Raw genomic sequence first — 27,582 nt, 5'->3', positions numbered from 1 at the left:
GCAAGCTACAGACTTAATTCAAAGATGTACATTTCACCTAAATCAAAATGGATTTCTACTCTGGAAAATTTCCACTCTGTCTCACCTGCCTACCAGTTTTCCACTTTATGGGCCATCTCACCTGCTGGGACCCACCTAGATGTCAGGTCATCTTGTTATCCTGAACAAGGTCTCATTACTTGGTGCACAGTGCCAAGTTACACACCAAGGAGAAGTGTTTTCCTTTTTTATTCTAGTTGAGGCAAAGTAGGGAGCTGTGTGGTAACCCCCAAAAGGCTGGCTCCCCAATCATCAAAACGTTCCATTATTTATACATTTTAACAAAAAAAGGCATAAGTACTTGTTGGTTACATAACTTTTTTTTTAATTAGTACTCAAACTTCTATTTGCTAGTTGTATCTCTTGCTTCTCATGCTAATTAGTCTGCATGTGCAGTTCTTCCTTCCATTTGAGTCAGGGGTCCATTTTGAGTAAGTTGTCAGTGGGTCGGTGGTTGTGATCTCCCCTGCCAGAATTACCTTTCCCCCAGTTACTGCTCAGTTCTGCTGACTTGACTCCCGGTGGCTCTCATCCAGACAGCCCATTCATCTTGGGATTGTCTTCCCTTTTCCTTAAAAAAAAAGATTAGCCAAGCATACAAGTTTCACAATGCACTTGCCTAATCACAACTGTCTAGCTATAGCTATTGATTAACAACTAAAGAAAAATTGCAAAGTTTGATTCAAATCTTGAGGAGCTTGATATCATTTCCCTCCCTAGAGGCTATGAGATTTGTCTGCCACGGCCAGGTAGAGGGGAGCACACACCGACACGATGTAGAATTCCAAAAAGCTCCGTTTATTGTTTACAAAGCTCGTATTCTTATAATGTTTTCCTTTTCCGTACACGCGATCACGCAAAATATAATTGGAGGGCCCGCTTTGTGCACGAGGCATGCACGCGTCCTTATCAATTTCTAATTGGCTAGTTACATCTGCGCTGCTTAAGCATTTTGTTTTTGCCTTGCGGTTTTCAGCATCCTGTTTTACATCTCTTGCTTGCCAGCTTCTCGCTTATCACCTCCTCATACTTAGGTTCAAGGAGAGGATGTCCCTACAGCTTACTGTAAACCTGTCCCACTGCCCAAGATCGTCCCCCGACATCTCCCCCTCTTTTTTCAAATAAAGCATCAGTCATCTGTTGCAATCGATTCATAATACACTGCAATAAACATGGTCCAAAAAGCAAGCAAAGCAAAATTATAATCACCGGCCCAACAAGCATCATAATAAAACTCTTTAACCATCCAGTAATTCCTAACAAATGCAACCAACCTTCTAACCCTAGACCTTCCTGTCTTTGTAGGTGTCCTGTTAGTTCATACAGTTTTTGTATTTGTGCATGAATTGATTTTGAACGGTCAGAAAAATTCATGCAACACATCCCTTCAATTTCTTCACACCCATGCCCTTGTGCTAAAAGCAAAAAATCAATAGCTGCTCTATTTTGCAAAGTAGAGTGTCTAACTGAATCAAAATCTAACAATAATTTTGCTAAGGCTAGTGAAGTAACATTTGTTTGTTTAGCTAGCCAACAGCCCAACTTCCTTAAGGTGGCATGAGCTCCTGCAGAGGCTACCCCCGGAGCTAAAAAGGATGCGGCTACAATAGCTTCTGGAGACCAAAATTCAACATTATCCTTACATTCCTTGGTAAAGGTATGTGTCATTCTTTTATCCCTACGATGGTGACGGCTCATGTTTAATATCATCGACATGTTTGGCGTTAATAATGTTAGTCTCCCTATAGAACATGGTCCACCTCTCAACCGTGAAGGGATTCCTGGCCAAGCACGGTCCCCACATATTAAAAAGTAGCCCTGAGGCAACTGAATAAGATTATTGGAAGAAATAGATGTGTTTGTACTTTCATATTTACACCAAAAAAAGCCATTCCTATACATAGGCAAACTGGAGTTAACTACAGTGGTGTGATTCACTCCCGTTTGTGTTCTGCTACTATGATTAAAATACACACAAACGTCCATTTTCACTGAGCCTAATAAATCTAATTCTTGTGGCTTCTGGTTGGCTTTGGGCAAATATGGAGCCCACTGATCCCATCCATCTACAGTTGTATTTAAGTCACTGCTGTTACAAGTAGGAGTGGAGCTAGGACAAGGCCAAAAATCTGTAGGCAATCCCACTAAACAGGTTGAAAATGGATTGCCCGGTGTAGACAAGGACAAGCAAATAGAGTCTTGATTAGTTAAGTTTTCCATAGTAACCCAAATGTTTGTTTTGGTTGAGGGGGTATCCATGCCATACTTACAGAAATCCAAATTACCCACAGCGCTATCATCTTTTCTTTCTATCTTTCTTCTTTCTGAGTCTTGCACCTGGTCTTACTTTACACCTCTGTAGCGCTAAAATACACAGATCTAATTCTCTTTCTGCGTTTTCCTCAAATGGGCCAACTATAGAATGAAGTGACAAAGGAACTCTGCCAATACATCTGGCTGTTATTATGTGACAGTTGCTTTGTTTCCTCAGTCGCTCAATCTGCCGGTCTAAGTCCCACCTATGATATGCTAGCACCTTTTGTTCTGGGCATTCAAATAATTGCAATGCTTCAGGTAAGCTGAGGTTCAGTTTTTCCTGCATTTCCCTTTCCCACGATGTGAACCAATACTGAAACCAACAACTACCACACCATAGTTGTAACAACAGGGACTGATGGACCCACTGTTTCTTTTTACACCCTCCACAATGAAAGGCAACCCATGCACTACAACCCCATTGGTTACAGCCGACACACTGCGAACCAGGTCCCTTATAATGAAATGCATGCACTGCTTCAATCAAGTCAACAAAGTTATGTAGTGTTCAACACCATTGAATGTGCCGATCTAGGGCACATGAGTGTCCTTTCAACAGCTGCAATCGTGGAATCAACAATAATTGTATTTTGTGATTTACTCTTTCCACATCAGTCTCTGTCAGCTGGTGTAACGCTCTGATCATCCGTCTTCTGTTCGAGTAGGGGACGAACCCACTTTGCAGGAACCCAAAGTGGTTTGTCCTTTCCTGCAGAAACACAAGCGTACCCCCGACCCCAAGTTAATAAAGTATATTCCTTTTGGTCCCATACTCTTGTTTTCGGGTCCCACATCTGAACAGGTGCATTAAGGGTAACATTTCCCTTAAAAAAATGTAATTTAATAGGTAATTCAACCTCCTTATCATTAATAGATATTGGGTTTTTCCAATTCAATACAAAACATGCTTTGGCTACCATATCATGGGGTGAGAGGGCTATCTCCCCCTCTTTTTTCAACACCCCAAGTAGCCGTTTAATGTCTTGATGGCGACGCTCCACAATACCCTGCCCTGTACTATTATAGGGAACACCCGTAACATGTTTAATGTTCCATTGATTTAAAAATTGACGACTATATTGTCCGACATAACTGGGGCCATTATCTGTTTTTATCGTTTGTGGCACTCCTAACACCGCAAAGGCTTGTAGCCAGTGCTGTTTAACCGCACGAAACGCAGTAGTTGACAATGCAGTAGCCCAAACCGCATGACTATAAGTGTCCACAGAGACATGTATATACTTCTAGCGGCCAAAAGGTGAATATTCTGTGATGTCCGTCTGCCAAACTGATCTCGGTTCTGTGCCTCGAGGGTTAACACCTTGATGTTGCAGGGGGGGTATTCTTGCACAGTCTGGGCATGCTGCAATGATAGTTCGTGCCTGGGCCCGTGGGATGCCGAATTCTTCTTGCAGCCCACGAGAAGATTGGTGAAAAAATTCATGAAAACGCCGTGCTGCCTCAAACCCCTGTAATGAAACTGCTCCAGATACAGCATTATCAATAACCGCATTACCTTCTGTAAATATTCCAGGGATGTTAGTATGGCTTCGCATATGTGTGCACCAAAGATTGTGACATCTTTCAGCCAACAGGCCTTTTAGCCGGATGACCAATTCAGCAATCTCCGGCGTTCCTATTTTACCTATCTTCGCTTGATCTACTCGATTAACTATGCTCACTGCATACTGTGAATCCGAAATCAAATTTATTGGGTCACTATAAAAATGACTCAAAGCTGCAGCAATAGCTTTGAGTTCTAATATCTGGACTGAACGATTTAACTCTCCCCAAATCTTCGTCTCCCAACCTTTGGTGCTTTTCCACGCAAACCCATACTTACCAGTTTTCCCACTGGCATCAGTAAAAACGGTAATCGCTTCAGGTATAGGTTTTTGCTTTACTATTGGACCTCTCTGAATAACAGAGGTGGTTTTAAATATGGGATGTGAAGGATAATGTACTGATAACTCAACTCCATTTACTGCTAATGCAAAAGACATTGAGGCCTGAGACCACTTTTGAATTAGCTCCGTTGTTCTCCATGGTACAATAAACAATGATGGATCAACTCCAAAGACCAATCGTACCCTCTCTTTTGCTTTTAGCAATAATGATCCAATGTATTCCTGTGGTGTAGTCACGGACGCGGATGGCTGATGTGAGGGAAACACCCATTCCATAATGGTTAGGCGTTTCTCGATCTCTTGTGCTTCTATAGCAGAGCGGTTACTCTCAGGTCCATACACTGCCACTATTAGAGGATACCGAGGATCATAGCGATAAACCTGTTGCTGACCAATTTTTTGTTCAATTACTCGAAGGGCCTCGCGTGCCTCATTTGGTAAAGCCCGCGGTTCTGAGGGGCTCTTTGTATTTTGAAGCAATTTAAACAAGGGAGCTAAGTCTGCATTGGTCACTCCACACCAGGTGTGAACCCATTGTATGTCTCCAACCAGTTTTTGTACATCATTAACAGTGGTAATATGGTCATGTAGTTTAAGCTTCCTTGGGCGCACCCGTGTTTCGGTAACCATCATTTCCAAATATAACCAAGGACTACTCCTCTGAACCTTTTCTGGAGCGACACGCAGGCCATATTGACTCAGGGCCTTCACCAAGGAGGTTTCCATTTCCTGCGAAATGGCTTGTTTGTCTGCCACTAATATATCATCCATATAATGATACAACATAGCTTTCGGATATTGTCTTTCCCATTGTTGGATAGCTAAGTCTACATACCACTGGCAAATTATCGGCGAGTTCCGCATGCCTTGTGGTAGTACGGTCCACTCATACCTGGGAGCAGGTCGAGAGGTGTTTTTTTGAGGTACACTGAAGGCAAATCACTCCGTGTCGTCAGGGTGCAAAGGAATAGAGAAAAAACAATCTTTCAAATCAATGATTAACAAATACCATTCTCGTGGTAAAGCTACCGGGGAAGGCAAACCTGGCTGTAGCGCCCCCATGGGTTTCATCACCGCATTCACAGCTCTGAGATCGTGCAACAATCTCCATTTTCCTGATTTCTTTTTAATTACAAAAATGGGAGTGTTCCATGCACTTAATGACGGCTTTATATGACCAAGTTTTAACATTTCTGCTATTAATTCCTCCAGAGGCTGCAATTTTTCATCAGCAAGCGGCCACTGAGGCACCCATACTGGTTTGTCTGATTCCCATTGTATTTTCAATATGGGCGTCCTCTGCTCCTCAGCAGCCGCCACTAAAAATCCTTAGTCTGCAGTGTCAATCCCCACTGTGCCATAACATCTCTACCCAAAATCCATAGTGGCGCATACATGACATATGGCCGTACCCATGCCTGCCTTCCCTCCATAGCATCTTTTATACAAACGAAATTTACACTTTGTAGAGTTCTGGAATCCCCTCCTATACCGCTGACTACGGTTGCAACTGTTTGTAAGGCCAATGCTTTGGCCAAGCTGAAACAGGCACGATTGTGACATCCGATCCTGTATCCAGCATCATTTCCACTCCTGCCTTTTGCAGCTCTTCTCCATTATTGCTGATAAAAATGCGCCGCATGGGTCGTGTCGCCGGTATAGTTGTTGTAAACAATACCAAAGGCCCCGCAGTTTCTCCTGTGCTCCCAAAAGCCCCCTCTCCCCGCTTACTTAACCTGGCCACTGGCACCTGCGAATAAAAAGGAATAAGCTGTGCTATCCTGCTCCCTTGGTTAATTGTTACAGGTGGGGCAAAAACCTTAACCATTATTTTGATTATTCCCTCCTAATCTGCATCTATCTGTCCCGGCAAAACAAATATACCTTGTTTACTTGCTGACGAGCGGCCAATTAACAAAGCACTTAACCCTTCCCCCAACGGTCCTGTCGCGGTTGAATCAATCACGGTCACCTCACCGGTCGAGATGGTCACTGTTCCTGCCACGGCCAAATCGACTCCTGCACTTCCTGAGGTGGCGGTGACGAGCTCGTGGAGAAAGCCATGGCTTGTTGTACTTTTGCTGGGTACTTCTGAGCCGCGCCCAACCCGCGGCCCTGGAGGTTTCCCGGGAGAGGAGTTCTGTCCTTCTTAAAGCGCGAACAACATTCCAATGCCTTGTGGCCAAACTTTTCACAGCGGTTACAAACACCCGAAAATGTAGAGGGTCGAGGGGTCCCACCTCCACCCACCTTCATTGGGCAGGCCTTTTTCAGGTGACCCCTCCCCCCACATTGAAAGCATACCCCGGGGCCTCTGTCCCCCTTCCCCAACCCTCCTTGTTTCAATGTTGCTGCTAAGGCCATGGCATGAATATTAGCCTTCTGTTTCTCCTCCTCCCAAGGCGCCCGAGAGCAGATTTCCACCATCTGTACCAGGGAGGCACCTGGTCGCAACGTGGCAAGCAATTTTTTACATGTGTCATTTGCATTTTGAGTAGCTATTTCCTTTACCACGGTTGTTTTTAAATCAGGGTTCATATCAGGAGCATTGTCAACAGCCTCTCTTATGCAATCAACAAAAGTTAAAAAGGGCTCACTTGCTCCTTGTCTTATCTGCAGATATGGAGGATTAGGTTTCCCCATTTGCGGCAGAGCATTAAAGGCTTCTAAAGCAGCAGCTTTACTTTGCGCCAGCACCCGTACTGGTAGTGCTGCTTGTCGCTGAGGATCTCTGTAGGGGCCAGACCCCATTAACATATTAAGGGAAGCTACTCTCAAGGGATTCCCTTGGGGCAAATTCACATTATCTAGCTGTCTTTCCTCCAAACGTTCCTGCCACTTTACCAAAAATAAGGTATACGCAGTGGTTCCTAATAAGGTCTCCATCAGTAGTCGAATATCTGCTGGCACTAATTCCTGATACTTCATAAAGGCAGTCATCTGCCTGCGGACTGCAGAATTGTTTGCCCCATAGGCCATTACACTCTGTTGTAGCTTCGTTACCCACTGCCATTCCAATGCCCTCCATTCTGGCCCATTCGCAGTGGCAACTACAGGAGCAGATATAACTGGTTCAAGCACAGCTTCCCCTTTCAAGTCAGCCTGAGTAATAAACCCCCGCCACCTTTTATTCATATCAAAGCTAGTATCCTTGGGGATGTATCCTTTTTTTTGTTCTTTTTGATACATTTAATCTAACAATTCCTGTTTTTCTTCCTCCGTTAAGCCCTCTCCTGCCCCAAATACCCTTTTAAGCTCCTTGTACCCCTCCTCCACTGTCATTCGCCCATGCTTTATTGCCCTTATCACTCCATCCCGGCCTCCCCAATCTATTTGTTCTTTCCTATCTAATTGGTTTTCAATATTCATTATTCCCTCCTTTACAGCCTGCATTGCCTTCTCATACATCTCTCGCCGTCTCCCCTTTTCTCCCCTCTTGTCCAAATCCTGCATGGCTATCATAAGATCAGCCATCTGGTGTCGCTGTTTCCTCAGCTCCGTAATCAGCTCGCTGTACGGAGATTTCGCCGGGGGGGGTGGGAGAAGAAGGGGGGGACTCGGGAACATCGGGCAGGGGGATATCCATCGGACTTGGTTCCGCGGCGCTGAGCCACCTTCAGCGGCCCCGGGAGGAGCTGGAAACCCGCCTGCATCGCGCCGAGGGAGGCCGGGACGGCCCGGGGGCTCTGGGGCACCCCGGGGCGGCGGCGCTGTCGGCTTTAAGGGCTCGTCCGGATTCCAAGGGGGAATGATATCATCGAATTCCCCTCTCCGTCCCACCGGGGCAGCAATTTTTGCCTCGGGCTCACAAGGAGGGACAGAATCAGAAAGCGATTCCCGTTCTGTCAGTCTCTCTGCCTCCTCTCGCCTCTCAGGCGTCTTTGCTTTGCTTAAAGCGTCCCGTAGTGCAGCCGCAATTTCCGCATCAGCATGCACTTGATCAATCATCAGTTTAACCGTACGGTATGTGTTTGCTCCCCTTCTGGCCTGACTGGAAACTTTCCCACAGTTCTTGCCCGATTTTCTGCCATTGTCCTTGGCAAAAGAGCTGTCCTGTGGTTTCTAGTAATCCTCGGCGGTGGCACCAAAACAAAAAATCTACCAGTTCTTGCCGAGGTATAGAGTGTCCTGTTTTCTTGGCTACACTTAATAGTCCATCTATTGTAGCCTTCTCTATCGCTGATACAGCGGACCCCATCCCGAAGCAGACCGCAGTCTGCCTGACTCACCGGTCAGCCGTGGCCACGAATTTCTGCGTTAAGTCCTGCCTCTCTCGAGCAGCCGGGATCTCTACCTTCTCTCGTCCGCTTGTCCGTCCTGGGATCACGTCGGGGTCACCAGAATGCCACGGCCAGGTAGAGGGGAGCACACACCGACACGATGTAGAATTCCAAAAAGCTCCGTTTATTGTTTACAAAGCTCGTATTCTTATAATGTTTTCCTCTTCCGTACACGCGATCACGCAAAATATAATTGGAGGGTCCGCTTTGTGCACGAGGCATGCACGTGTCCTTATCAATTTCTAATTGGCTGGTTACATCTGCGCTGCTTAAGCATTTTGTTTTTGCCTTGCGGTTTTCAGCATCCTGTTTTACATCTCTTGCTTGCCAGCTTCTTGCTTATCACCTCCTCATACTTAGGTTCAAGGAGAGGACGTCCCTACAGCTTACTGTAAACCTGTCCCACTGCCCAAGATCGTCCCCCGACATTTGTCCTTATGACAAGGCTTGTAAGCCTCACTACTTTTCTTAGCTATTATCATGTGAACTCCTACTGTTGATTGTATAATTAATCTTTTGACACAACTCAAAGTAATGCAAACAATGATAATGACAAGTATTGCAATTATAGTTTTAAGCAAACTTGCCAACCATCCAGTAATGGAGAATCCAAAACTATGTAATATTTCATTTAACTCTTCATTGAGTTCCTCAAGTCTCTACTTGACTTAGCTACTTGTTTTATTTTTTTCAATTTGACAATCGAAAACTTTTGCAACATTAGAGATGTGTACACAACAGTCTTTATCATTCAAATTTAAATATCCATATACTCAGTGTTCTTGTAATAATAATAAGCCTTAAGGTAACTTGTTGCATAAAGTCATTTTTGAGGTTGCCTGTTATGCCCTAATATTTTGCTTTTTATATATTTTAATATATTTTTCATAAATTTCTACCTCTGTGAACTATTATTGTATAGTTATATAGTTTCATAGCTTCTTCAGTACTTTTCCAGTACTTTGTTGGACAAACACATTCTAGACAAACACATTCCTGGAATCCTATTCTAATCTTGCTTCTACAGTGAACCAAGGCCATTCTACTTTCCCATGTATGTAGACAAAAAATGTGGGGCTAGAACCAAGGGGGGGAGGGTTCAGTAGGAGGCCAAACCAAGGGGGAATTCCTTCCTTAACTGTACTTGTAATTGGGGATTCTTGTCAATTAAGCTAATTTGCTAAACTTATAATAAATGTTAAAACCCTATTTCATGTGTGCATTTTGGTGTGCATTCTGCTGCACATTTTTGCCATAAGAGCACCTGAAGGACCTTCAATAAACGGTAACCGCTTTTATCCTTTTAAACCTGTTTGGCTTGTGATTTCAGGGCTGATAAAGGCATCAACTGGTGCTGTGCATTCAAGTCTTGCAATCCTTCTCTAGTGGCAATTGCGAAGACCTCTACTTGTCCAGTTAAATTATACAACCAGGTGCAATCTGGGAAAGACCTAATGTATGGACTAAATATGGATTCTAATACCCACCTTACTACAGTTCTGGTTGAAGGGTGTCTCCAAGGACTATTATTTCCTCTTTATTCTTTCCCATAATTTTGTTTCCAAAGGCCTTTTTCTTTCTAAGGGGCATGAAGTCAACATTCTTAAAGTATATCTTTTTACATTTCCCCCATAAAGGTAGATGGATCATCCATGTCCTGTCATCATTTACCCAGACTGTATATCTCATTGATGGAATGTTGTTGGTTTTACATGTAATGGGGGTATTTTTCATAACCATACTCATCCAAGACTCTTTTATTGTTGTGGAATAATTCCTGCACAAACATCCTAATCTTAAAGCACCTGCTATTGGTCTGACTCTTTGTTTTCTATTTTGGAAGTTGAATACACTCTGGGAGAAGAACCTTTTCCTGTTATCAAAACTAAACCTCCCCCGACTCAGCTTCATGTTGTTTCCTCTAGTCCTGTCACTGGTCACCAAAGAGAAGAGATCAGTGCCTGCCCCTCCGCTTCCCCTCATGAGGATGTTGTAGACCACAATGAGGTCTACCCTCAGTCTCCTCCAGGCTGAACAAATCAAGTGATCTCAGCCACTCTTCATACAACTTCCCCTCCAGGCCCTTCACCATCTTCATGGCCTTCCTTTGGAGACTCTCTAATAGTTTAATATCTTTTTTATATTGTGATGACCAAAACTGCACACAGCACTCAACATGAGGCCACTCCACTGCAGAGAAGAGTGGGTCAATCACCTCCTTTGACCAGCTGGCAATGCTGTGCTTGATGCACCCCAGGACATGGTTGGCCCTCCTGGCTGCCAGGACACTGCTGACTCATATCCAACTTTGCATCGACCAGGACCCCCAGGTCCCTTTCTGCAGTGCTGCCCTCCAGCCTCTTATTCACCAGTCTATATACACAACCAGGGTTGCCCTTTCCCAGGTGCAGAATCCAGCACTTGCCATTGTTAAACTTCATACAGCTGGTGATTGCCCATATCTCAGTTGTTTAGATCTCTCTGCAGGGCCTCCCTGCCTTCAAGGGAGTCAACAGCTCCTCCCAATTTAGTGTTGTTGGCAAATTTACTTAGTATTCCTTTGACTCTTGAGTCTAAGTCAGAAATGAAGATGTTGAAGATCACTAGGCCAAGGATGGAGTCCTGTGGAATGCCACTAGTGACCCATCACCAGTCTGATGTTACCCCATTCACTATAACCCTTTGTGCGCAACCCATGAGACAGTTGCTCACCTGTCATGGAACATGGTTATCCAGCTGTGTGCTGGACATTTTGTGCAGAAGTATCCTGTGAGAGTGTTGGACGTTAGGATTTTTTTCCTTTTTTTCTTTCTCTCGCCATTGGAGGGGCACCAAGATTGGCAGACCCTGTGAGGTTGCAAAGGAAGCCCCTTTTCTATCTCTTCTGCAGGCGTGTCTGCTATTACCAATGTGGAGAGAGGTGGCTGAGCTCATGCCACAGCGCCCCCTGCAGCTGTGGAGGAATCATTGCACCTGTCCTGCCAGGAGGCAACAGCACCCCTGCCAGCTGTGACCATAACTACACCAAAGGGGAAAGGGCTTGACAGCCAAGAGAAGGTTGTGGCTGGGTTTCTGGTTTTGTTTGTTGTTGCTGCCATGTTGTTTGTTAGCCTTGTTAAACATATACATACTAGTAAAGAATTGTTATTCCTTTTCCCATATCTTTGCCTGAATGTCCCTAAATCTCAAAGTTATAATAATTCGGAAGAAGGGTGTTATATTTTCCATTCCAAGGGAGGTACCCACCTTCCTGGCAGATACCCGTCTTTCAAGTCAAGACAGAGAGGCAGTATCAAAAGCTTTGCTGAAGTCCAAAAAGATTATATCTACTGGCTTTCCTGGATCAACTAGGTTGGTTACCCTGTCATAGAAGGAAATCAGGTTTGACAAGCAGGACTTTCCTCTCATGAAGCCGTGCTGGCTGTGACCGATGACTGCATTGGTCTCCCACTGTTTTTCAATACCTCCCAGAATAATCTTTTCGATGATTTTACCAGGTACTGAAGTGAGACTGACAGGCCTGTGGTTGCTGGGGTCCTCCTTCTTGCCCATCTGAAAAACTGGGACAACATTATTCATCTTTGTTCCAGATTGCAAGGCAAGATGTATTCTATTACCATCTGTATGGCAGTTGTCTGGTGTCAAGTGGGCAATTCTCCTTATCTCTCTCCCTGAGTGATCATAATCACTCCTCCCTCGGCAGGGGACATCTGCTGATAACAAGCTATTGAATGTCACTGCATGACTGATAAGAACTATAGCATCCCATTGTGATATGCTCCGCGCAGAGGGAGGAGCCAAGCATTGCTACCCAGATATAATCTGGAGATTCTGGAACACCAGCATGGCTTCCCACTGGATTCCCCAGAGGAACAGCAGCTGTTTCTACGTCCACGGATCTGTGGAGGAACTATAACATCCTTTTTCTACAGGACCCCCCTGCTGCAACAGAACCACACCTGACACTTCAGGAGGACTGCAGCCACTTTACCAACTGGACTGCTACCAACACCCTGACCAACACGGTGTCAGGTTGAGTTCTGACTCTGTCAGTGTTGTTTGTTCTAGTGTATGCATGGTTTTATTTTATCCTTTTAATTTTTTTCCCTTCCCTATTAAAGAACTGTTATTTCCTGCTCCCATATGTTTTGCCTGAGACCCCCTTAATTTAAAATTCATAGCAATCCGGAGGGGTGGGGAGGGTTTGCATTCTCCATTTCAGGGGAGGCTCCTGCCTTCTTTAGCAGGCACCTGTCTTTCCAAACCAAGACAATCTTCCAGTCAGCGGGACTCTCTGGATTCCCAAGAGCACTCAAAAATCATCAAGAGAGGTTTCGCAATGACATGAGCCAGCACCTTCAGGATTCTTGGATGAATCCCATCAGGCCCCATAGATTTGTAGGGATCCAGCTGGAGCAGCAGATCCTGCACAAGTTCAGGGTCGACTGGGAGTTTAACATTCTCGCAGTCATAGTCCTCCAGCTCAGAGCACTGAGACCCCCTTGGTCCATCATCAGTGTTGAAGACAGAGGCAAAGAATGCATTAAATATCTCTGCTTTGTCCATGTCCTGTTTGTGAGGTGACCATCCTCATCCTGTAATGGGTCAATATTATTTTTACACTGCCTTTTGCCATTAATATAGTTGAAAAAACTCTTTATTTCTCCCCCCCACCATTTCTGCCCAGCTTCAACTCCAGTTGAGCTTTGGCCACGTGAATTTTCTCCCTACAGTGGCAAGCAGCATCTCTGTAGTCTTTTCATGTCACCTGATCTTGCTTCCACTAGGAATCCACAGATTTATAGTCAATAAAAATCATGGCAGGATAATAAGAAATAAAACTGTCCTGGGTTACAATATGGGGTGTAACCAAACAATGTATTCTACACCCATCTACATTTTTCCCTGATGAACGGTTAATGGTGGGTAATGTTTCTTTTTCTTCACGCCAATGACTTAGCCCTGATAACTCCCTCTGGGAAAGCAGCAGCACAGTCCCACCCATCCTGAGGGGATCATCTCTGTTAATAGGCCATCATGAACACAATGGCACCAACAAAATGGATGGCTGAAATGACCATTAAGGACTCCAAAAATATCCTATGACTCATAGGACTGCATCATTCTGTTGCAGAAGTTCGAAAATTATTGAAAAACGTATTTTAGTTAATAGATAGATTTCTAGATTAATGAAACAATATGATGGTTAGCATGAGTAGCAGTAGTTATGCTAAGGCCGCAGTAGGCCCGGTAAACTTTAAGTGAACTTTAGTGCATGGTAGATCGAGAGAAAATATTATCTAGGGAATGTACATAACCTTATCTATGGAATGTACCTTCTGGCTAAGTAACAAATGTCATGATGTACCTAATAAATCTCAGTATACCTCTAAAGATGCTTAGCGATGCACATAGATCAGATGAAGCAATCATGTTAAGAAAAGTATATAAACCCTGTAAATTTTGTCGCAAGATGGGGCTCTGACTTTGGATGAAAGTCCTCAGGCTCCCAGGGCCCTCAATAAAGCACCGCATAAAGCAACTTCGGTTGTTTTGTGTTTTCTTCGGATCGGGCAACAGTTTTCTGGCGACCGCGGCAGGACTCTGAAGGTGGCTGGGGCGGTTCACGTTCCGATCCACTCCACGCTGGCACCGAGTGATTCTCGGGGAGTCATCGGCTCGTGCCCAACCCCTGCGCCTGTCGGACGACTGTGAGGAGGTAAGCCCGAAGGTGCTTTATTTTTGGTATTGGTATTGGGTGCCTGTCCATAAGATGAGGTGGCAATCCTCGCAGGATTGGGCTAAGACGTCTGGTTGGGAAGCCTAGGTGCCGGCCATCAGACGCGGGGAAAGCTGCACAGGTCCGGCACTTGCCACTCGCAGCGACGAGAAGCGGCAAGATTGGTTTTGGTTGGTTTGGTATCTAATAGTAATCACGTTGTTGTTTTTGCTGTTTGTGTTCGGAACAATTGAGCTATTGATATTTATAGTTTTGTTGGTTGTGCTTAGTGCTGGTGTGTCTTGGTAATTGCGGCTGATTGTTGTGAGGTTATTGAAGTAAGATGCCATTTAAAGCGTTTAAAACTATGGTCCAGTCTAACAACAACATACCGGGAAATACTCTGCTAGGGTGCTTATTAAAGCGGTGGAGGAGTGAAGGATTTTATCAGGATTTGGAGAAGGAAAAGATGATTGATTATTGTAATCATTGGTGGCCAGAATATGAAAGGGTAGGGCCAGAGTGGCCGTTGAATGGGTCTGTGGATTATGAGGTAATTACTCCTTTAATGCAATTTCTAAAACAAAATGAGAAATGGGATGAGGTGCCGTACTTGGACTTATTCTATCTCCTAAGGGAGAAAAAGGAGTGGCAGAAGGAATGTGGAATAATGGTTTTGGAGTTAAAGAGTTCGGAATGCGGAGGGTGTAAAGGAAAACCTAAATGTACTCAATGTTTGGCTCTAACCTCCCAACCAGAGGAGGATTTATCCCTGCTCGTTGCTCCAAATGTTCCCCCAGCTCCTGCTTCGGCTTCCCTTTCTTCGTACCCGCCGTTACCTAGAGATAGTAGTAGCGATGATAGTGAGGAAGAAAAACCGGGGGAGAGAAAGAGGGAACGCAAGACTCCTAACGCAACTATAAAATTACAGCCTCATACTCCCTCTCCTGGCCCTTCTGGAAATATGCAAAGAACTCCTCTTGCGAACAGGACGAGGCAAGGGCGGAAAAATCTTGGGGAGCCCAAGCTAATAGCTCCCTTAAGGGAAGCAGTGGGACCCCAAGGAGATAGGGTACTGATAAAGGTGCCCTTTTCTCCCGGAGACCTGGTAATTTGGAAGCAGTCTGCGGGAAGCTATCGGGAGGATCCAGAAAGGGTGGCGTGGGTGGTAAAAATGATAATTAGAACACAAAACCCGGACTGGAATGATTTGCAGGTGTTGTTAGACACTTTAATGGACTCCACAGAAAAAGAGATGGTTTTAAAAGCAGCAAAGGAGAGAGCTAGAGAGGCTATAAGGTTGCAATTAGCGGAAGGAACCGTGAATGATTTAGTGCCGAGTGAAGATCCGGGAATGGGATCCAAATACAAGCGGGGGTATGGGTGCAATTAAAGAATACCAAGAATTGTTGCTGGAAGGAATCAGAACCGGTATGCCTAAGACGTTGAACTGGTCTAAACTGTATTCGGTGAGACAGGATAAAAGCGAGTCCCCATCAGCATTCTTGGAAAGATTAAAGGAAACTGCCAGAAAATATACTAATTTAGAAGTGGAGGATGAGCCAGGGAAGCTACAGCTCGCATTAATATTTATGGGGCAATCTCAGGATGATATCCGAAAGAAATTACAGAAATTAGAGGGAGAGGATACCCGCAACTTGGATAAAATGCTGGAGGTAGCCTGGAAAGTATATAATAATAGGGAAAAAGAGACTGCCAAGAAGCAGCAGGCAGGGATTCTGGCAGTAATCCAGCAAGCTGGAGACAGAGGGAGAGGCAGAGGTGGATCTATGCGGGGCCGAGGAATGGGTCGCGGTAGGGGAGGATTTCAAAACACTGGGGGACGGGGACAAATTCTGGGACCTAACCAGTGTGCCTTTTGCCGTCAGATAGGCCATTGGAAGAACGAATGTCCAATGAGGAACGGGATGAACGGGGTGGGAGTGAACAGCAATGTGGTAAATAATAATCCAGTAGGCTATCCGATGACTCCAGGAGATGTCGCTCAAGCTATGGTCTTGGGAAATTATCAGAATCAGAGCTGACTAGAACAGGATTTGAAGGTTAGGTTAGAGATTGAAGGGAAAGAGCAGGAATTTACTGTAGATACTGGGGCTACTTATTCGGTTTTAAATAAACGATTGGGACCAATCAGTGACACTACAGTACAAGTAGTAGGAGCAATGGGCCAGTTGGAAGAAAGGCCGTTCCTACAGCCATTAAATTTGAGATTTGGGGGGAAGGATTTAGATCATCAATTTTTATATATGCCCAATTGCCCTAAGTCACTATTTGGGAGGGATTTGCTATCTCTTTTGAACATGAAAATTCTGTTTGAAGATGGAAGAGTTAAAGTAGAAGTTCCTGAAGAAGAAATAGCCAAATTATTCGTGATTAGAGAAGTTGAACCCACCCCTATCCCTGAGGAGGTAGAACAGGCTGTGGTACCATGGGTATGGGAAACGGGAAGTCCCGGGGAAGTCTAAAGCTGCTCAACCAGTAATAGTAGAGTTAAAAGAAGGGGTACAACCTGTAAGGATAAAACAGTATCCTATTAAACTTGAAGCCAAAGAAGGGGTTGCTCCTCTCATAGCACAATTTCTAACACAAGGAATACTGGAAGAATGTGAATCAGAATACAATACCCCCATTTTTCCCGTAAAGAAACCTAATGGTAAGTATAGATTGGTACAGGATTTACGGGCAATTAATAACATTGTTAAGGATATTCACCCGGTGGTTGCAAATCCATATACTTTGTTAACATCTGTGTCTGAAAAGCTTAAATGGTTTACTGTAATTGATTTGAAGGATGCATTCTTCCGCATTCCCCTGGCATTGCAAAGTAGGAAATATTTCGCCTTCGAATGGGAAAGCCCAGACAACGGTCGTAAAAAGCAACTCACCTGGATGAGATTACCCCAAGGCTACAAGAACAGTCCAACGATACTTGGGAATAAGTTGGCAAAAGAATTGGAAGAATGGAAGATGACTGAGGTAAGAGACTCGCCGTTCTCATACGTGATTTTACAGTATGTCGATGATATTTTTCTAGCCACAGAAGAGAAAGAACTGTGTTTAAAACTTACCATAGCATTGCTGAATATGCTGGGCCAGGCTGGATATAGAGTATCAAAAGAAAAAGCACAGCTGATAAAGGAAAGCGTGATTTACCTGGGTTGTGAAATCATTCAGGGTCAGAGACGGTTGGGAATCAACCGAGTGGAGGCCATTTGTGCCATCCCGCTCCCGAGAAGTCACCAAGAATTAAGATCTTTCTTGGGGATGGTAAGATGGTGTCGATTGTGGATTCCAAATTTCGGGTTACTAGCGAAACCATTGTATGAGGCCCTGAAGGAACCACAGCTGAACTGGGACAGGTCAAGGAAGAATGCTTTCCAGAACTTAAAACAAGCCTTGAAGGAGGCCCCGGCTTTAGGGCTCCCGGATTTGAGCAAGGACTTTCAGTTGTATGTAAATGAAAGACAAAAGCTGGCTCTGGGAGTATTAACCCAACGGATCGGGTCATGGAAACGCCCGGTGGGATACTTCTCGAAGCAGCTGGACACTGTCAGTGCTGGTTGGCCGTCATGCTTGCAGGCAGTTACGGCCACGGTGATCCTCATTCAAGAAGCCAGAAAATTGACGATGGGCAAGAAAATGGAGGTATTTGTACCCCATATGGTACTGGCTGTTTTGGAACAAAAGGGGGGTCACTGGTTATCATCTAGCCGAATGCTGCAGTACCAAGCAATATTGAGAGAGCAGGATGATGTAGAATTGAAAATAACTAATCATATTAATCCAGCAGAATTTCTCCGCAGTGAACAGGAGGAGGGAGAATTCGCGCATGATTGTGTGGAGGTCATCGAGCAGGTATACGCTAGTCGGATAGATCTTAAAGACACACCGATGGAAGATCCAGACTGGGAACTGTTCACGGACGGATCAAGTTACATGGAAAATGGTACCAGGTATGCAGGGTATGCCGTGGTGACTGTTCATACGATTGTAGAGGCAAAAGCTTTACCTCCTGGTACCTCAGCCCCGAGGGCAGAAATAATTGGGCTTACACGAGCCCTAGTCCTTAGTACTGGAACGAAAGTAAATATTTGGACTGACTCTAAATATGCCTTCGGGGTAATCCATGTACATGGGGCATTGTGGAAGGAGAGAGGACTACTCAGTTCACAGGGAACATCTATCAAGTACAAAGAAGAAATCTTAGCTTTGCTGGAAGCAGTACACAGACCGAAAAAGGTTGCGGTAATGCATGTGAGAGGACATTGAAAGGAGGAAGGAAAAATTTGCCAAGGAAATGATTTGGCTGATGTGACAGCTCGAAAGGTGGCTCGAGAGGTATGGACTCAGATGGCATTAATACCAGTCAAGGTAAGCCCAGTAAATCCCTACCTAAACCAGGCACCTAAATATTCAATAGACGATGAGAAGTTGGCAATGTTATTGAATGCACAAAAGAACATGACTGGATGGTATGTAACAACAACGGGACAGGTCGTGGTACCAGCAAAAATAATGAAAGTCATTTTTGGAAACAGAACATAACAAATGCCATTGGGGTGCAGAGATGCTCGTAAAATTCTTAAGGAGAGAAATAGTTTCAAACCAGATGTTAACACTTGCAAAACGGGTGAATGCAATGTGCCCAGTCTGTTTGAAAAATAACCCGATTGTCAGGAAACAAATTCAACTAGGGAAACTGCAGATAGGACCGGAACCGGGAGACTATTGGCAAGTAGATTTTTCTGAGTTACCAAAAGCACAAAATTTCAAGTACATGATAGTGTATGTCTGTACCTTTTCAGGATGGCCAGAAGCTTACCCCTGTAGGACAAATCAGGCTAAGGAAGTGGTTAGGACACTGCTTAAAGAAATCATTCCCAGGTTCGGGGTATCTCTAGGGTTGTCGTCGGATAGAGGTCCACATTTTATAGCTGGGATTGTGCAAACAGTAGCTAGGATGTTGGACATATCTTGGGACTTGCATACACCTTGGCGACCTCAATCAAGTGGTCAGGTTGAAAGAATGAATCAAACACTGAAAGGGCAAATCAAGAAAATTTGCCAGGAAGCTAAAATGCAATGGCTGCAAGCATTACCGTTAGCTTTACTGCGAATCAGGATAAAGCCCAGGGAGAGGTTGGGGATGAGTCCTTATGAGATTATATATGGGAAACCTTATCATGCTACCGTACTGAAGGGAGATCTACATGTACAAGGGGACCAAGTGATATTTAATTATGTAATGTCACTAAACAGAACTCTCAACAGCCTACGAGGAGCCCTGCAGTGGAACCGACCCCTACCACTGGAGAATCCAGTCCATAACATCCAACCTGGCGACCGAGTGTATGTGAAAAATTGGTTCACGGATCCACTGAAGGAAACATGGGATGGCCCCTACCAAGTGATCCTGACGACCTACACAGCAATAAAGGTGGCGGGAATCGACACCTGGATCCACTACACTCGAGTCAAGAAAATTCCAACACAATGGGAGACTCAGATGGTCTCCCCGACGCGAATGATATTTCGCGCAAAACCGCATTCTTAATCATTCTGTTACTGGTAATGATGAAATTGATACCTACTCAAGGTTTTGTGGTTGTCACTGTTTCAGAACCTGTTGTTGGAATCATGGAAGGGATGGATGTGAATTTGACCTGTGTTATTACCGATGACCAGAAAGCTAAAGCCCGAGATTTACGAGTATTCTGGAAACAAGGAGCTGGGTACCCCAAGGCAAGTTTTACTACTATTTGGGATAGGGATGCACAAAAAGGGAATACCACACTACAATTGAAGCAAGTAACTGGAGAAGATATGGAGGTTTATATGTGTATAGTGCAAATTAGGCATAGTTTTGACTATAAGAAAATTAAATTGAGGGTGGTATCTTGGAGATTACGGGAAGGAACTATTTCTCAGGAATCAGTGTCAGTCAGGCCAGCATCCGCTATTCAAGACATGTGGGACGGTCCCCCGTTAAAGCTTAATTGCCCATTCACTCTAACAGAGGCATGCAAACAAGAAGTGAAAGTTAAGTGGTAGAAAGAACAACAACAAATGTGGGAACAAATTGACCAGGGAGTGAGTTGGTGGAAATTATGGGACAAAGGAATTGGGTGGCTAAATATCTCAGATCCTAAACAAGGCATAGACGAAGGGCGGTATCTGTGTCTAGTTACATGTGGAATAGATGCAGACTATGGTATTCGATCGTCAATAGCTAGGGCACATTTGGGGGAAAGGATCAAGGCAACACATGGAATTTTTCGAGCAGTGCAAGGCATGGCAGTTATCTTAGTCTGTAAGGTAGAGAAAGATGTACAGTTTATCGAATATGGATGGTGGTTTGGGGGAAACAATATTCGGGACAAAGAAGGGAAATATCGCAAGGAGAAACAATCAGATCAAACTATAGTCCTTATAATTAAGGACGTACAGCCGGAGGACGAGGGATATTATTGGTGCTGGATTAGCAAAGACTCCTGGTGGGGACATTCAAGAACGATAGTCTCACTAACTCGAGGGAAACCGAGAAGAGTAAGAGAAATTAATATTACCACTCAAAATGAGCAAAAACAAGAGAACCTGATAGTGGGACTGATCAGAGATTTTGGTACAGTACAAAATGTCTCACAAATTACGGCATGCCTACCACTCCCCCAGGCCGCTGGAGAGCCTATCCAATGGGGAGTGGTTCCGGTCCCAATGCCCCCAACAATACAAGAAAACATTACGGTCATGTGTCAGGTAGAAAACGTAGAGAAGGAGGTAGTAGAAGTTAAGGAAGGTTATTCCCCATTGTGGAAATATTCGTCAATCTGGGATTGTCGGGAAAAAGGAGGCAGATACGAACCAAAACCTGGACTGTATGGAGGATTAGGAAATTATGGTTGGTGTTTTGAGAAACAAGAACAACAAATTAAGAAAAAACAATTATCTCGAGAGATAGGGTGTCAAAATATGACACAAGAACAACTCTTATAGGACCACTGGGAAGCTATATGGGGTCCAAGTTTACTGGAACACTATAGTTATATTGGGCCTGTTGATTGGTGTGTACAGTGGACAGGAAGTAAAAACCAATCACATGCAGAAGTATCAGAAATAAATACCTCTACTAGGGAGAAGGCGATAGCAAGAGAAAACTGGAATTGTACAGAAGTTTATACATGCGATACTCCAGGGGACCAAATTAGCCTAGTGCCAGTAAGGGTCCTTTTGAAATGGGGATGTGAATGTAGGAAATACAATCACACAATACCCGGCAAACCCCTTATGAACGGGTTTTATGGAAGGGTCTCCTGTAGGACGACTATACTCAGAAGTCCAGGAAATTTGGTATGGGTAATGGGACATGGACAATGGACGACTCATCTCCCTTTGGACGGACCAGTGACACAAGTAACTTTAGGGGTGCCAACGTTATGCCCTTTGTGGAAACAGTCTAAGTTAAAAGCATCAGGGACTAGGAAAAAGAGAGAAATTGATGATTTGAATTTGTTAGGAGATGAAGACCAATGGCATGAACCAGACAGCGGAGTGAAATTTGGATGGGCACTAGAATCCTTATTTGCACCAGTAGCCACATATAGAAACAGGGAAATGTTGTTTAAGTTACTGGGACAAACAGAGAGATTGGCATTAGCAACTAGGAGAGGGTTCAAAGATTTGAACCTACAATTGCAGGCTACTTCTTGTATGACACTCCAAAATAGAATGGCTCTAGACATGCTGCTATTGAAAGAACATGGAGTTTGTGGGTATTTAAATAAAAGAATTGATCACTGCTGCATCCATATCCCAAATGTAACGGTAGAAGTAGAAAAAGACATCTCCTCAACTAGAAATAGTCGAATCTGGAACACAAGAAATCGAAAAGGAGGCCCAGCACAATTGGATAGGAGCCTTGTTAGATTCAATGGGGCTTCAGGTTTCTGGTTGGATATCGTCAATGTTGCAATATGTGTTGCTGTTTATAATTGTACTAATAGTTGCTTGGATAGCATATAGATGTGTTTTAGGAATAATAACCAAAGAAACAAGACGAACCCGAAGATTGGTGAAAGCAATAGGAAGAAACCACGGATTTGGAGTTCCCCCGCCCAAATACGAAGAGGTGGCCCTTCCTAGAAGAACTGAAGCTAGAAGAACTGAAGCTGAAGGTTGAGCATCCTTGCAGAAGATCTGAAGAATGCTCAAAAGGGGGGACTTGTTGCAGAAGTTCGAAAATTATTGAAAAACGTATTTTAGTTAATAGATAGATTTCTAGATTAATGAAACAATATGATGGTTAGCATGAGTAGCAGTAGTTATGCTAAGGCCGCAGTAGGCCCGGTAAACTTTAAGTGAACTTTAGTGCATGGTAGATCGAGAGAAAACTATATCTAGGGAATGTACATAACCTTATCTAGGAATGTACCTTTGGCTAAGTAACAAATGTCATGGATGTACCTAATAAATCTCAGTATACCTCTAAAGATGCTTAGCGATGCACGAGATCAGATGAAGCAATCATGTAAGAAAAGTATATAAACCCTGTAAATTTGTCGCAAGATGGGGCTCTGACTTCTTTTGGATGAAAGTCCTCAGGCTCCCAGGGCCCGTCACTAAAGCACCGCAGAAAGCAACTTCGGTTGTTTTGTGTTTTCTTTGGATCGGGCAACAATTCCATTGTGAAACTCCCCTCCCTGGGGGTGGTGCTTGAACATTCCCACCTAGACTTTGAGTGTATATAATCTGGGGGTTTGGGGACTGGAAACACGACCACCACTGGATAGATCCAGAGGAGGACCAGAACTTTACAGGAGGACCAGACCGTCCACAGGACCACCACTTTTAGACAATACTGCAACCATCACTTCATCAGGACTGCAACCACTGCTTCCTCAGACTGTGACCAGCAGCCTGACCCAACAGGGTGCCAGATTGTAATCTGACTTTGTGGTTTTAAGCCAGTTTCTCTGTATCAGTGCATTTATTGTAAACTTTCTATTAAATTGTAACTCCGAACCTGAGATATCTTTCAAGGTGATTTGTATGGGGTTAATTTCTCTCGCTGGTTTACTTTTAAACCAACTAAAAAAAAAAAAAAAAAACCCTAATAAAAACACCTTCCTTCCACCCCTCCCTCCCTCCCAGGCTGCTTTTTCCCCTCAGCGGAGAAGGGAAACAGGGATTGGGGTTACAGTTCAGTTCATCACCATGTGGCTTTTGCCACTGCTTCCTCCTCAAGTTAAGGTAAAGGAATCCTTTCCCTGTTCCAGCATGAGTCCCTCCTATGGGCGACAGTGTTCCACAACACGTCGCCAGCATAAGTGTAAGGAAACAGCAAAGCCTGACATTGCAGAAAAATTCCTGGGAAGGCATGGAAGAACTTAGATTACACATTATATGAGAACATGAAAGGCATCCTATTTCTTCAAAGCCTGAAAACCTTGAGGAAACTCACAAACTGTGAGGCCAATGAATTTAATTACAGGCCTGCAACTGGGTTTGCAGGTGAAGGACTGGACAAATCTTCTCACTCTAAGTGTATAAGTGTAGAAAAAAAAGCGCATTTTGTGCTGGTCTTGTGAGCCAGTGAAGGCTTCCTAAAGATAATGAAAGCCCCGAATCTCTCCCAAAGAAGACACCACGGCGGTCATCCATGGGGACGTGATGAAGTTAAAAACTATGGACTCTAGCTTGGCCTCACAGAATGACGTGGCGCCTTGTTCACCTATTGAGAACTTTGTTTCTTTCGTATGAACCAATGGGCAGTGAATGTGTCTGTTAAGTAATTGTAAATATCTCGAACAAACTATAAAAGCAACATGTTGTTATAATAAATCTCTCTTATGCACCCTTCGTGATGGAGTCCTGGTGCTCTGCGCCGGTGTCGTGCTCTTATAGCGACATCTGGTGGCCCGCCCACCATGATTGCAACTGTACTGTAAAAAAGGAAAGGAAATAAAAAAAGAGGAGAAAAAGTCGAAGGGTACCCTAAAAAAATCAGTTGAAGGCAGCAAAAGGACACTGCAGAGGTCCGGACCTGAATTCAGACATCTGATTCTAGGTGAGCAACTGGGAAAAAAATAAGATGGGAAATAATTTATCAAATGAGGAAAAAGACTGCTTTGCCCACATGGAAAACTTTATTGAAAAGGAAAAATATTCAAGCTGTTGATTATGCTCTTTGTAGGTTATGGATATGGTGTAAAGTTTACAGGACTTTAAAGCTGATGCCAACACTGCCTTCAGTTGTTCCGTGCATGGAAAAAGTTTGGGAAGTGACTATGGGAAGTGCATGTCTAAGGGAGATAAGATGGTCGTGTCAACTTGGGCTCCTACCTGGAGACTGTGGTCTGAGGCATTGAAGGAATGGAAAGCAGAGAACAAGCTAGAGGGAAGGAATTGGAGGAAGGAACAGGAATTAGCAAGAAAAAGAAACTGAAGTAGAGGAAACCGGAAGAAGATGAGGCTGAGCCTGTCGAATCTCCCCCTGAGGAGGCTGCTTGCAGTACCTGTGGAGGTGCCCCCAGGCGTTTGCTATCGTGAGTGTCATGGTTTGATGCTGGCACAATTCCATTGCCCCCATGAAAAATATATTTTCCCTAGTGTCTGCTGTGAGATGCGACCAGGAATCGAGGCAAAGCAGGCTCCAACTTAGGACGAAAGGGAAAAAAAAAAATTCTTAACCGACAAGTATATGTAAAAAGAAACACTTGCAGGTGCGGGTTTTCGCCCTTGTTTTTCCACCTTGTGTTTCTGTTCCTCTCAAGGACAGCAGTGCGTGAGAAAGATGTTTCTGTTTGTTAGCCTATAGAATAGAATCTATCGTACCACTCTATAAAAACAGCTCAGTTCTCTTTGAAATAAAGTGCTTCTTCGCCTTTGCTACGATCCTGCCTCTCATCTGTTCCTGCCCAGACCCCGGCGGCGCGAGCGACACTGTATCACTCTAAAAACAGGGGGAGAAAAACACCGAGAGACTACAAAACCACAAATCAAACAATAAACATGCCAAATTAAAAAAACACACTGCAACACTGGACGATGTGTACACTCTAGTTGGTTTGGGTATCGCCCCAGAGAAGGCAAGTTCAAGGACAGATGCCTTGGAAATATTTGGGATTGATAATCATCAATACTCAAATTGTGCCTCAACCTGTAAAACTGGACATCTGAAATTAAAAACTGCTGCTGACGTACAGAAAGTGGGTGGTGTGGCAATAGGTTGGCTTAGGACACATTTGGGGGGTAAACCAATCATCAACTGCAACCTTTGACTTACTACTCAGGGATTTCTTCCTCTACCGATAAGAGACATTTGACTGCTGCAGCAAAAAAGGCTTGTAGAAGAAATTTGAATTGGCCTCGACATCTAAATTTGTTACCAGGATAGATGTTTATGTTGATATGCAATTATTTAGTTTGAGAGATGATGAAATAGCAGGTGGATTGTTGTGTCAATGGTATGATAAAAGGGAAGATAAATTGCATATTTTGGAAATGGCTATTTTTGTCTTTCAGGTCCCGAAAAACAGCTCCAGGTCTGAATGAGCTTTTTACAGGCATCATTATCAAAGGTCGCAGACGCTGCCAATGAGATCTTAGGCTGTGATCCTTTAACTATTGTCATACCGGTTCAACAATGGTATTTTGAGTGGTGTTTTCAGAACAATCCGTGAGCTGCCAATCTGGCTGTATCTTCCTTTACAGGTCAACTAGCATATGATTTACCTTCTCAATCCTATTTTGAATTTCCACTAAGAGGATTCCCGTTTCAGGGGAAACAACTTTGCTCTTCTGTGGCAGTGGAAGGTCTTGGTGACAGTTTTTGCAGAGGGATCAGGAAAGAGAAACTAGAAAAGCTCCTGTGGCCTGGAAGAAGGATGACCACTGGGAATATGAAGTAAATGGTTCAACAAGGGTCTCCTCAGTTAATTATGTCTTATGACTTCACAATATTACGGTACGAAGACAGAGTAGAATTTTCCAGGGTAGAATCCATTTTGATTTAGGTGAAATGTACATCTTGAATTAAGTCTGTAGCTTGCTGTTTAGTCTGACTGCCTGTTCTCTTGAAGGGCCTGTGCTTGGAGGGACTGCTTGAGCAGAAGGACAAGAGATAAAGGGGGAGGAGAGGAGCAGATAGGGCAAAGCAACCTGACCCAAGAGTTCCTTCTGAAGAATTAGTAGCAAGTGTCACATGAAATCAGTAGAATGAATATATATGAACCTTTTGCGAAACTGTATGCATATGAATTTGAGAGGGGGATAAGAAGGGACTTGAAGTTCCCAGAGGTACACAAGTCATTTTAGGGGAACGATTCCCACGTGCATCCAACGCTGTAATAAACATACCGGCTTTACAGCTTTCACAAAGGTGTGGAGTTTTGATTATCTGCCTCAAAAGCGTACTAATCCTAGAGGCTTACTCCCTTTGCAAGAATCGGCAAACAGATGTGACAAAAATGCCAGAATTTGGCTGTCTAAAGTATGTTCACATTAACAATGGACACCTTTTCTCATTCCACAGTTGCCTCAGCATTGGCAGAGTGAAGACAGCTTGGGATGTTAGTTGTCATTTTCGCCACGCCTTTTCCATCTTCGGCGTTCCATCACATGGAACGAGGGATAATGGCCCCCCGGGTCCCAGTGATGTTCAAAGAAGAAATTGCAAGTGTTTTTCCGTGCCTGGGGTGTTGGTCATTCTACGGGTATCCCTCCTGCTTCGACAGGCCAAGCCAATTATTGAAACGTACTCATGGTGTGTTTGAAGCTCCAGGTCCAAACAAAAACAAAAAGGGGGAATGCAGGAGGGAGTCGCCTCAAGTGAACATTAGACAAAGCCGTCTAGTGTCTTAAAATTTCTACGTCCATTACCTGACTGACAAGTGTCTCCTATAATTCTACCATTTTGCATCTTTGGAATTCAAAACAACCCAAACTTTAAGAAAGGTATTAAGGTATGGGTTAAAAGATTTAATCACGGGAAAATTGGACTGGCCCAGTGGAATTAGTAACATGGGGAAGAGGATACTTCTACAGAGGAAGCAAAATTAGAATGGTTAATTGCATTGGTTATTAGGGGGATGGAAGCATGGACCGCTCAAGGAATGTGCAGTAAAGATGGTAATTCAAGACAGCCGTAAAGGGAGTTATAGGCTTACGCTGAAAATCCAAAATTTAAGTTAGTGGGTGTTACTTTTGCTTCTTTTCCTTGAATTTCTCTTATAGAGAGGTTGGTAGTACTGAGAAATGTCTTGTACCACTTCCTTTTGCAGGGCACCGACGGTCCCAAAATAGG

General features: G+C 44.1%; 2 protein-coding genes across 3 annotated transcripts in view; one reads left to right on the top strand and one right to left on the bottom strand.

The window, feature by feature from the left end:
* Positions 1-816: 816 nt before the first annotated feature.
* On the bottom strand, positions 817-8,658 carry LOC127060971 (syncytin-2-like). Of its 2 annotated transcripts, none has more exons than XM_050986413.1 (2): positions 8,492-8,658; positions 817-3,064 (listed from the first exon to the last, which is right to left on the bottom strand). In XM_050986413.1, the coding sequence occupies exon 2, from the start codon at positions 2,296-2,298 to the stop codon at positions 1,093-1,095; it is 1,206 nt and encodes a 401-aa protein (XP_050842370.1). In that variant the 5' UTR covers positions 2,299-3,064; positions 8,492-8,658; the 3' UTR covers positions 817-1,092. The 2 variants fall into 2 exon arrangements, with proteins under 2 accessions (XP_050842370.1, XP_050842369.1); XM_050986412.1 differs by lacking the exon at positions 8,492-8,658 and adding an exon at positions 5,098-5,196.
* Positions 8,659-14,456: 5,798 nt separating this feature from the next.
* LOC127060963 (uncharacterized) overlaps positions 14,457-27,582 on the top strand; it is a 28,829-nt gene continuing 15,703 nt past the window's right edge. Inside the window, exon 1 of the mRNA XM_050986307.1 lies at positions 14,457-14,590. The gene's annotated coding sequence lies outside the window, so the exon portion shown is untranslated. The remainder of the gene's footprint in view (positions 14,591-27,582) is intronic.

Source organism: Serinus canaria, chromosome W (assembly GCF_022539315.1).
Source record: "Serinus canaria isolate serCan28SL12 chromosome W, serCan2020, whole genome shotgun sequence".
Taxonomy (NCBI): domain Eukaryota; kingdom Metazoa; phylum Chordata; class Aves; order Passeriformes; family Fringillidae; genus Serinus; species Serinus canaria.
This window is presented reverse-complemented; position numbering and strand designations above follow the sequence as displayed.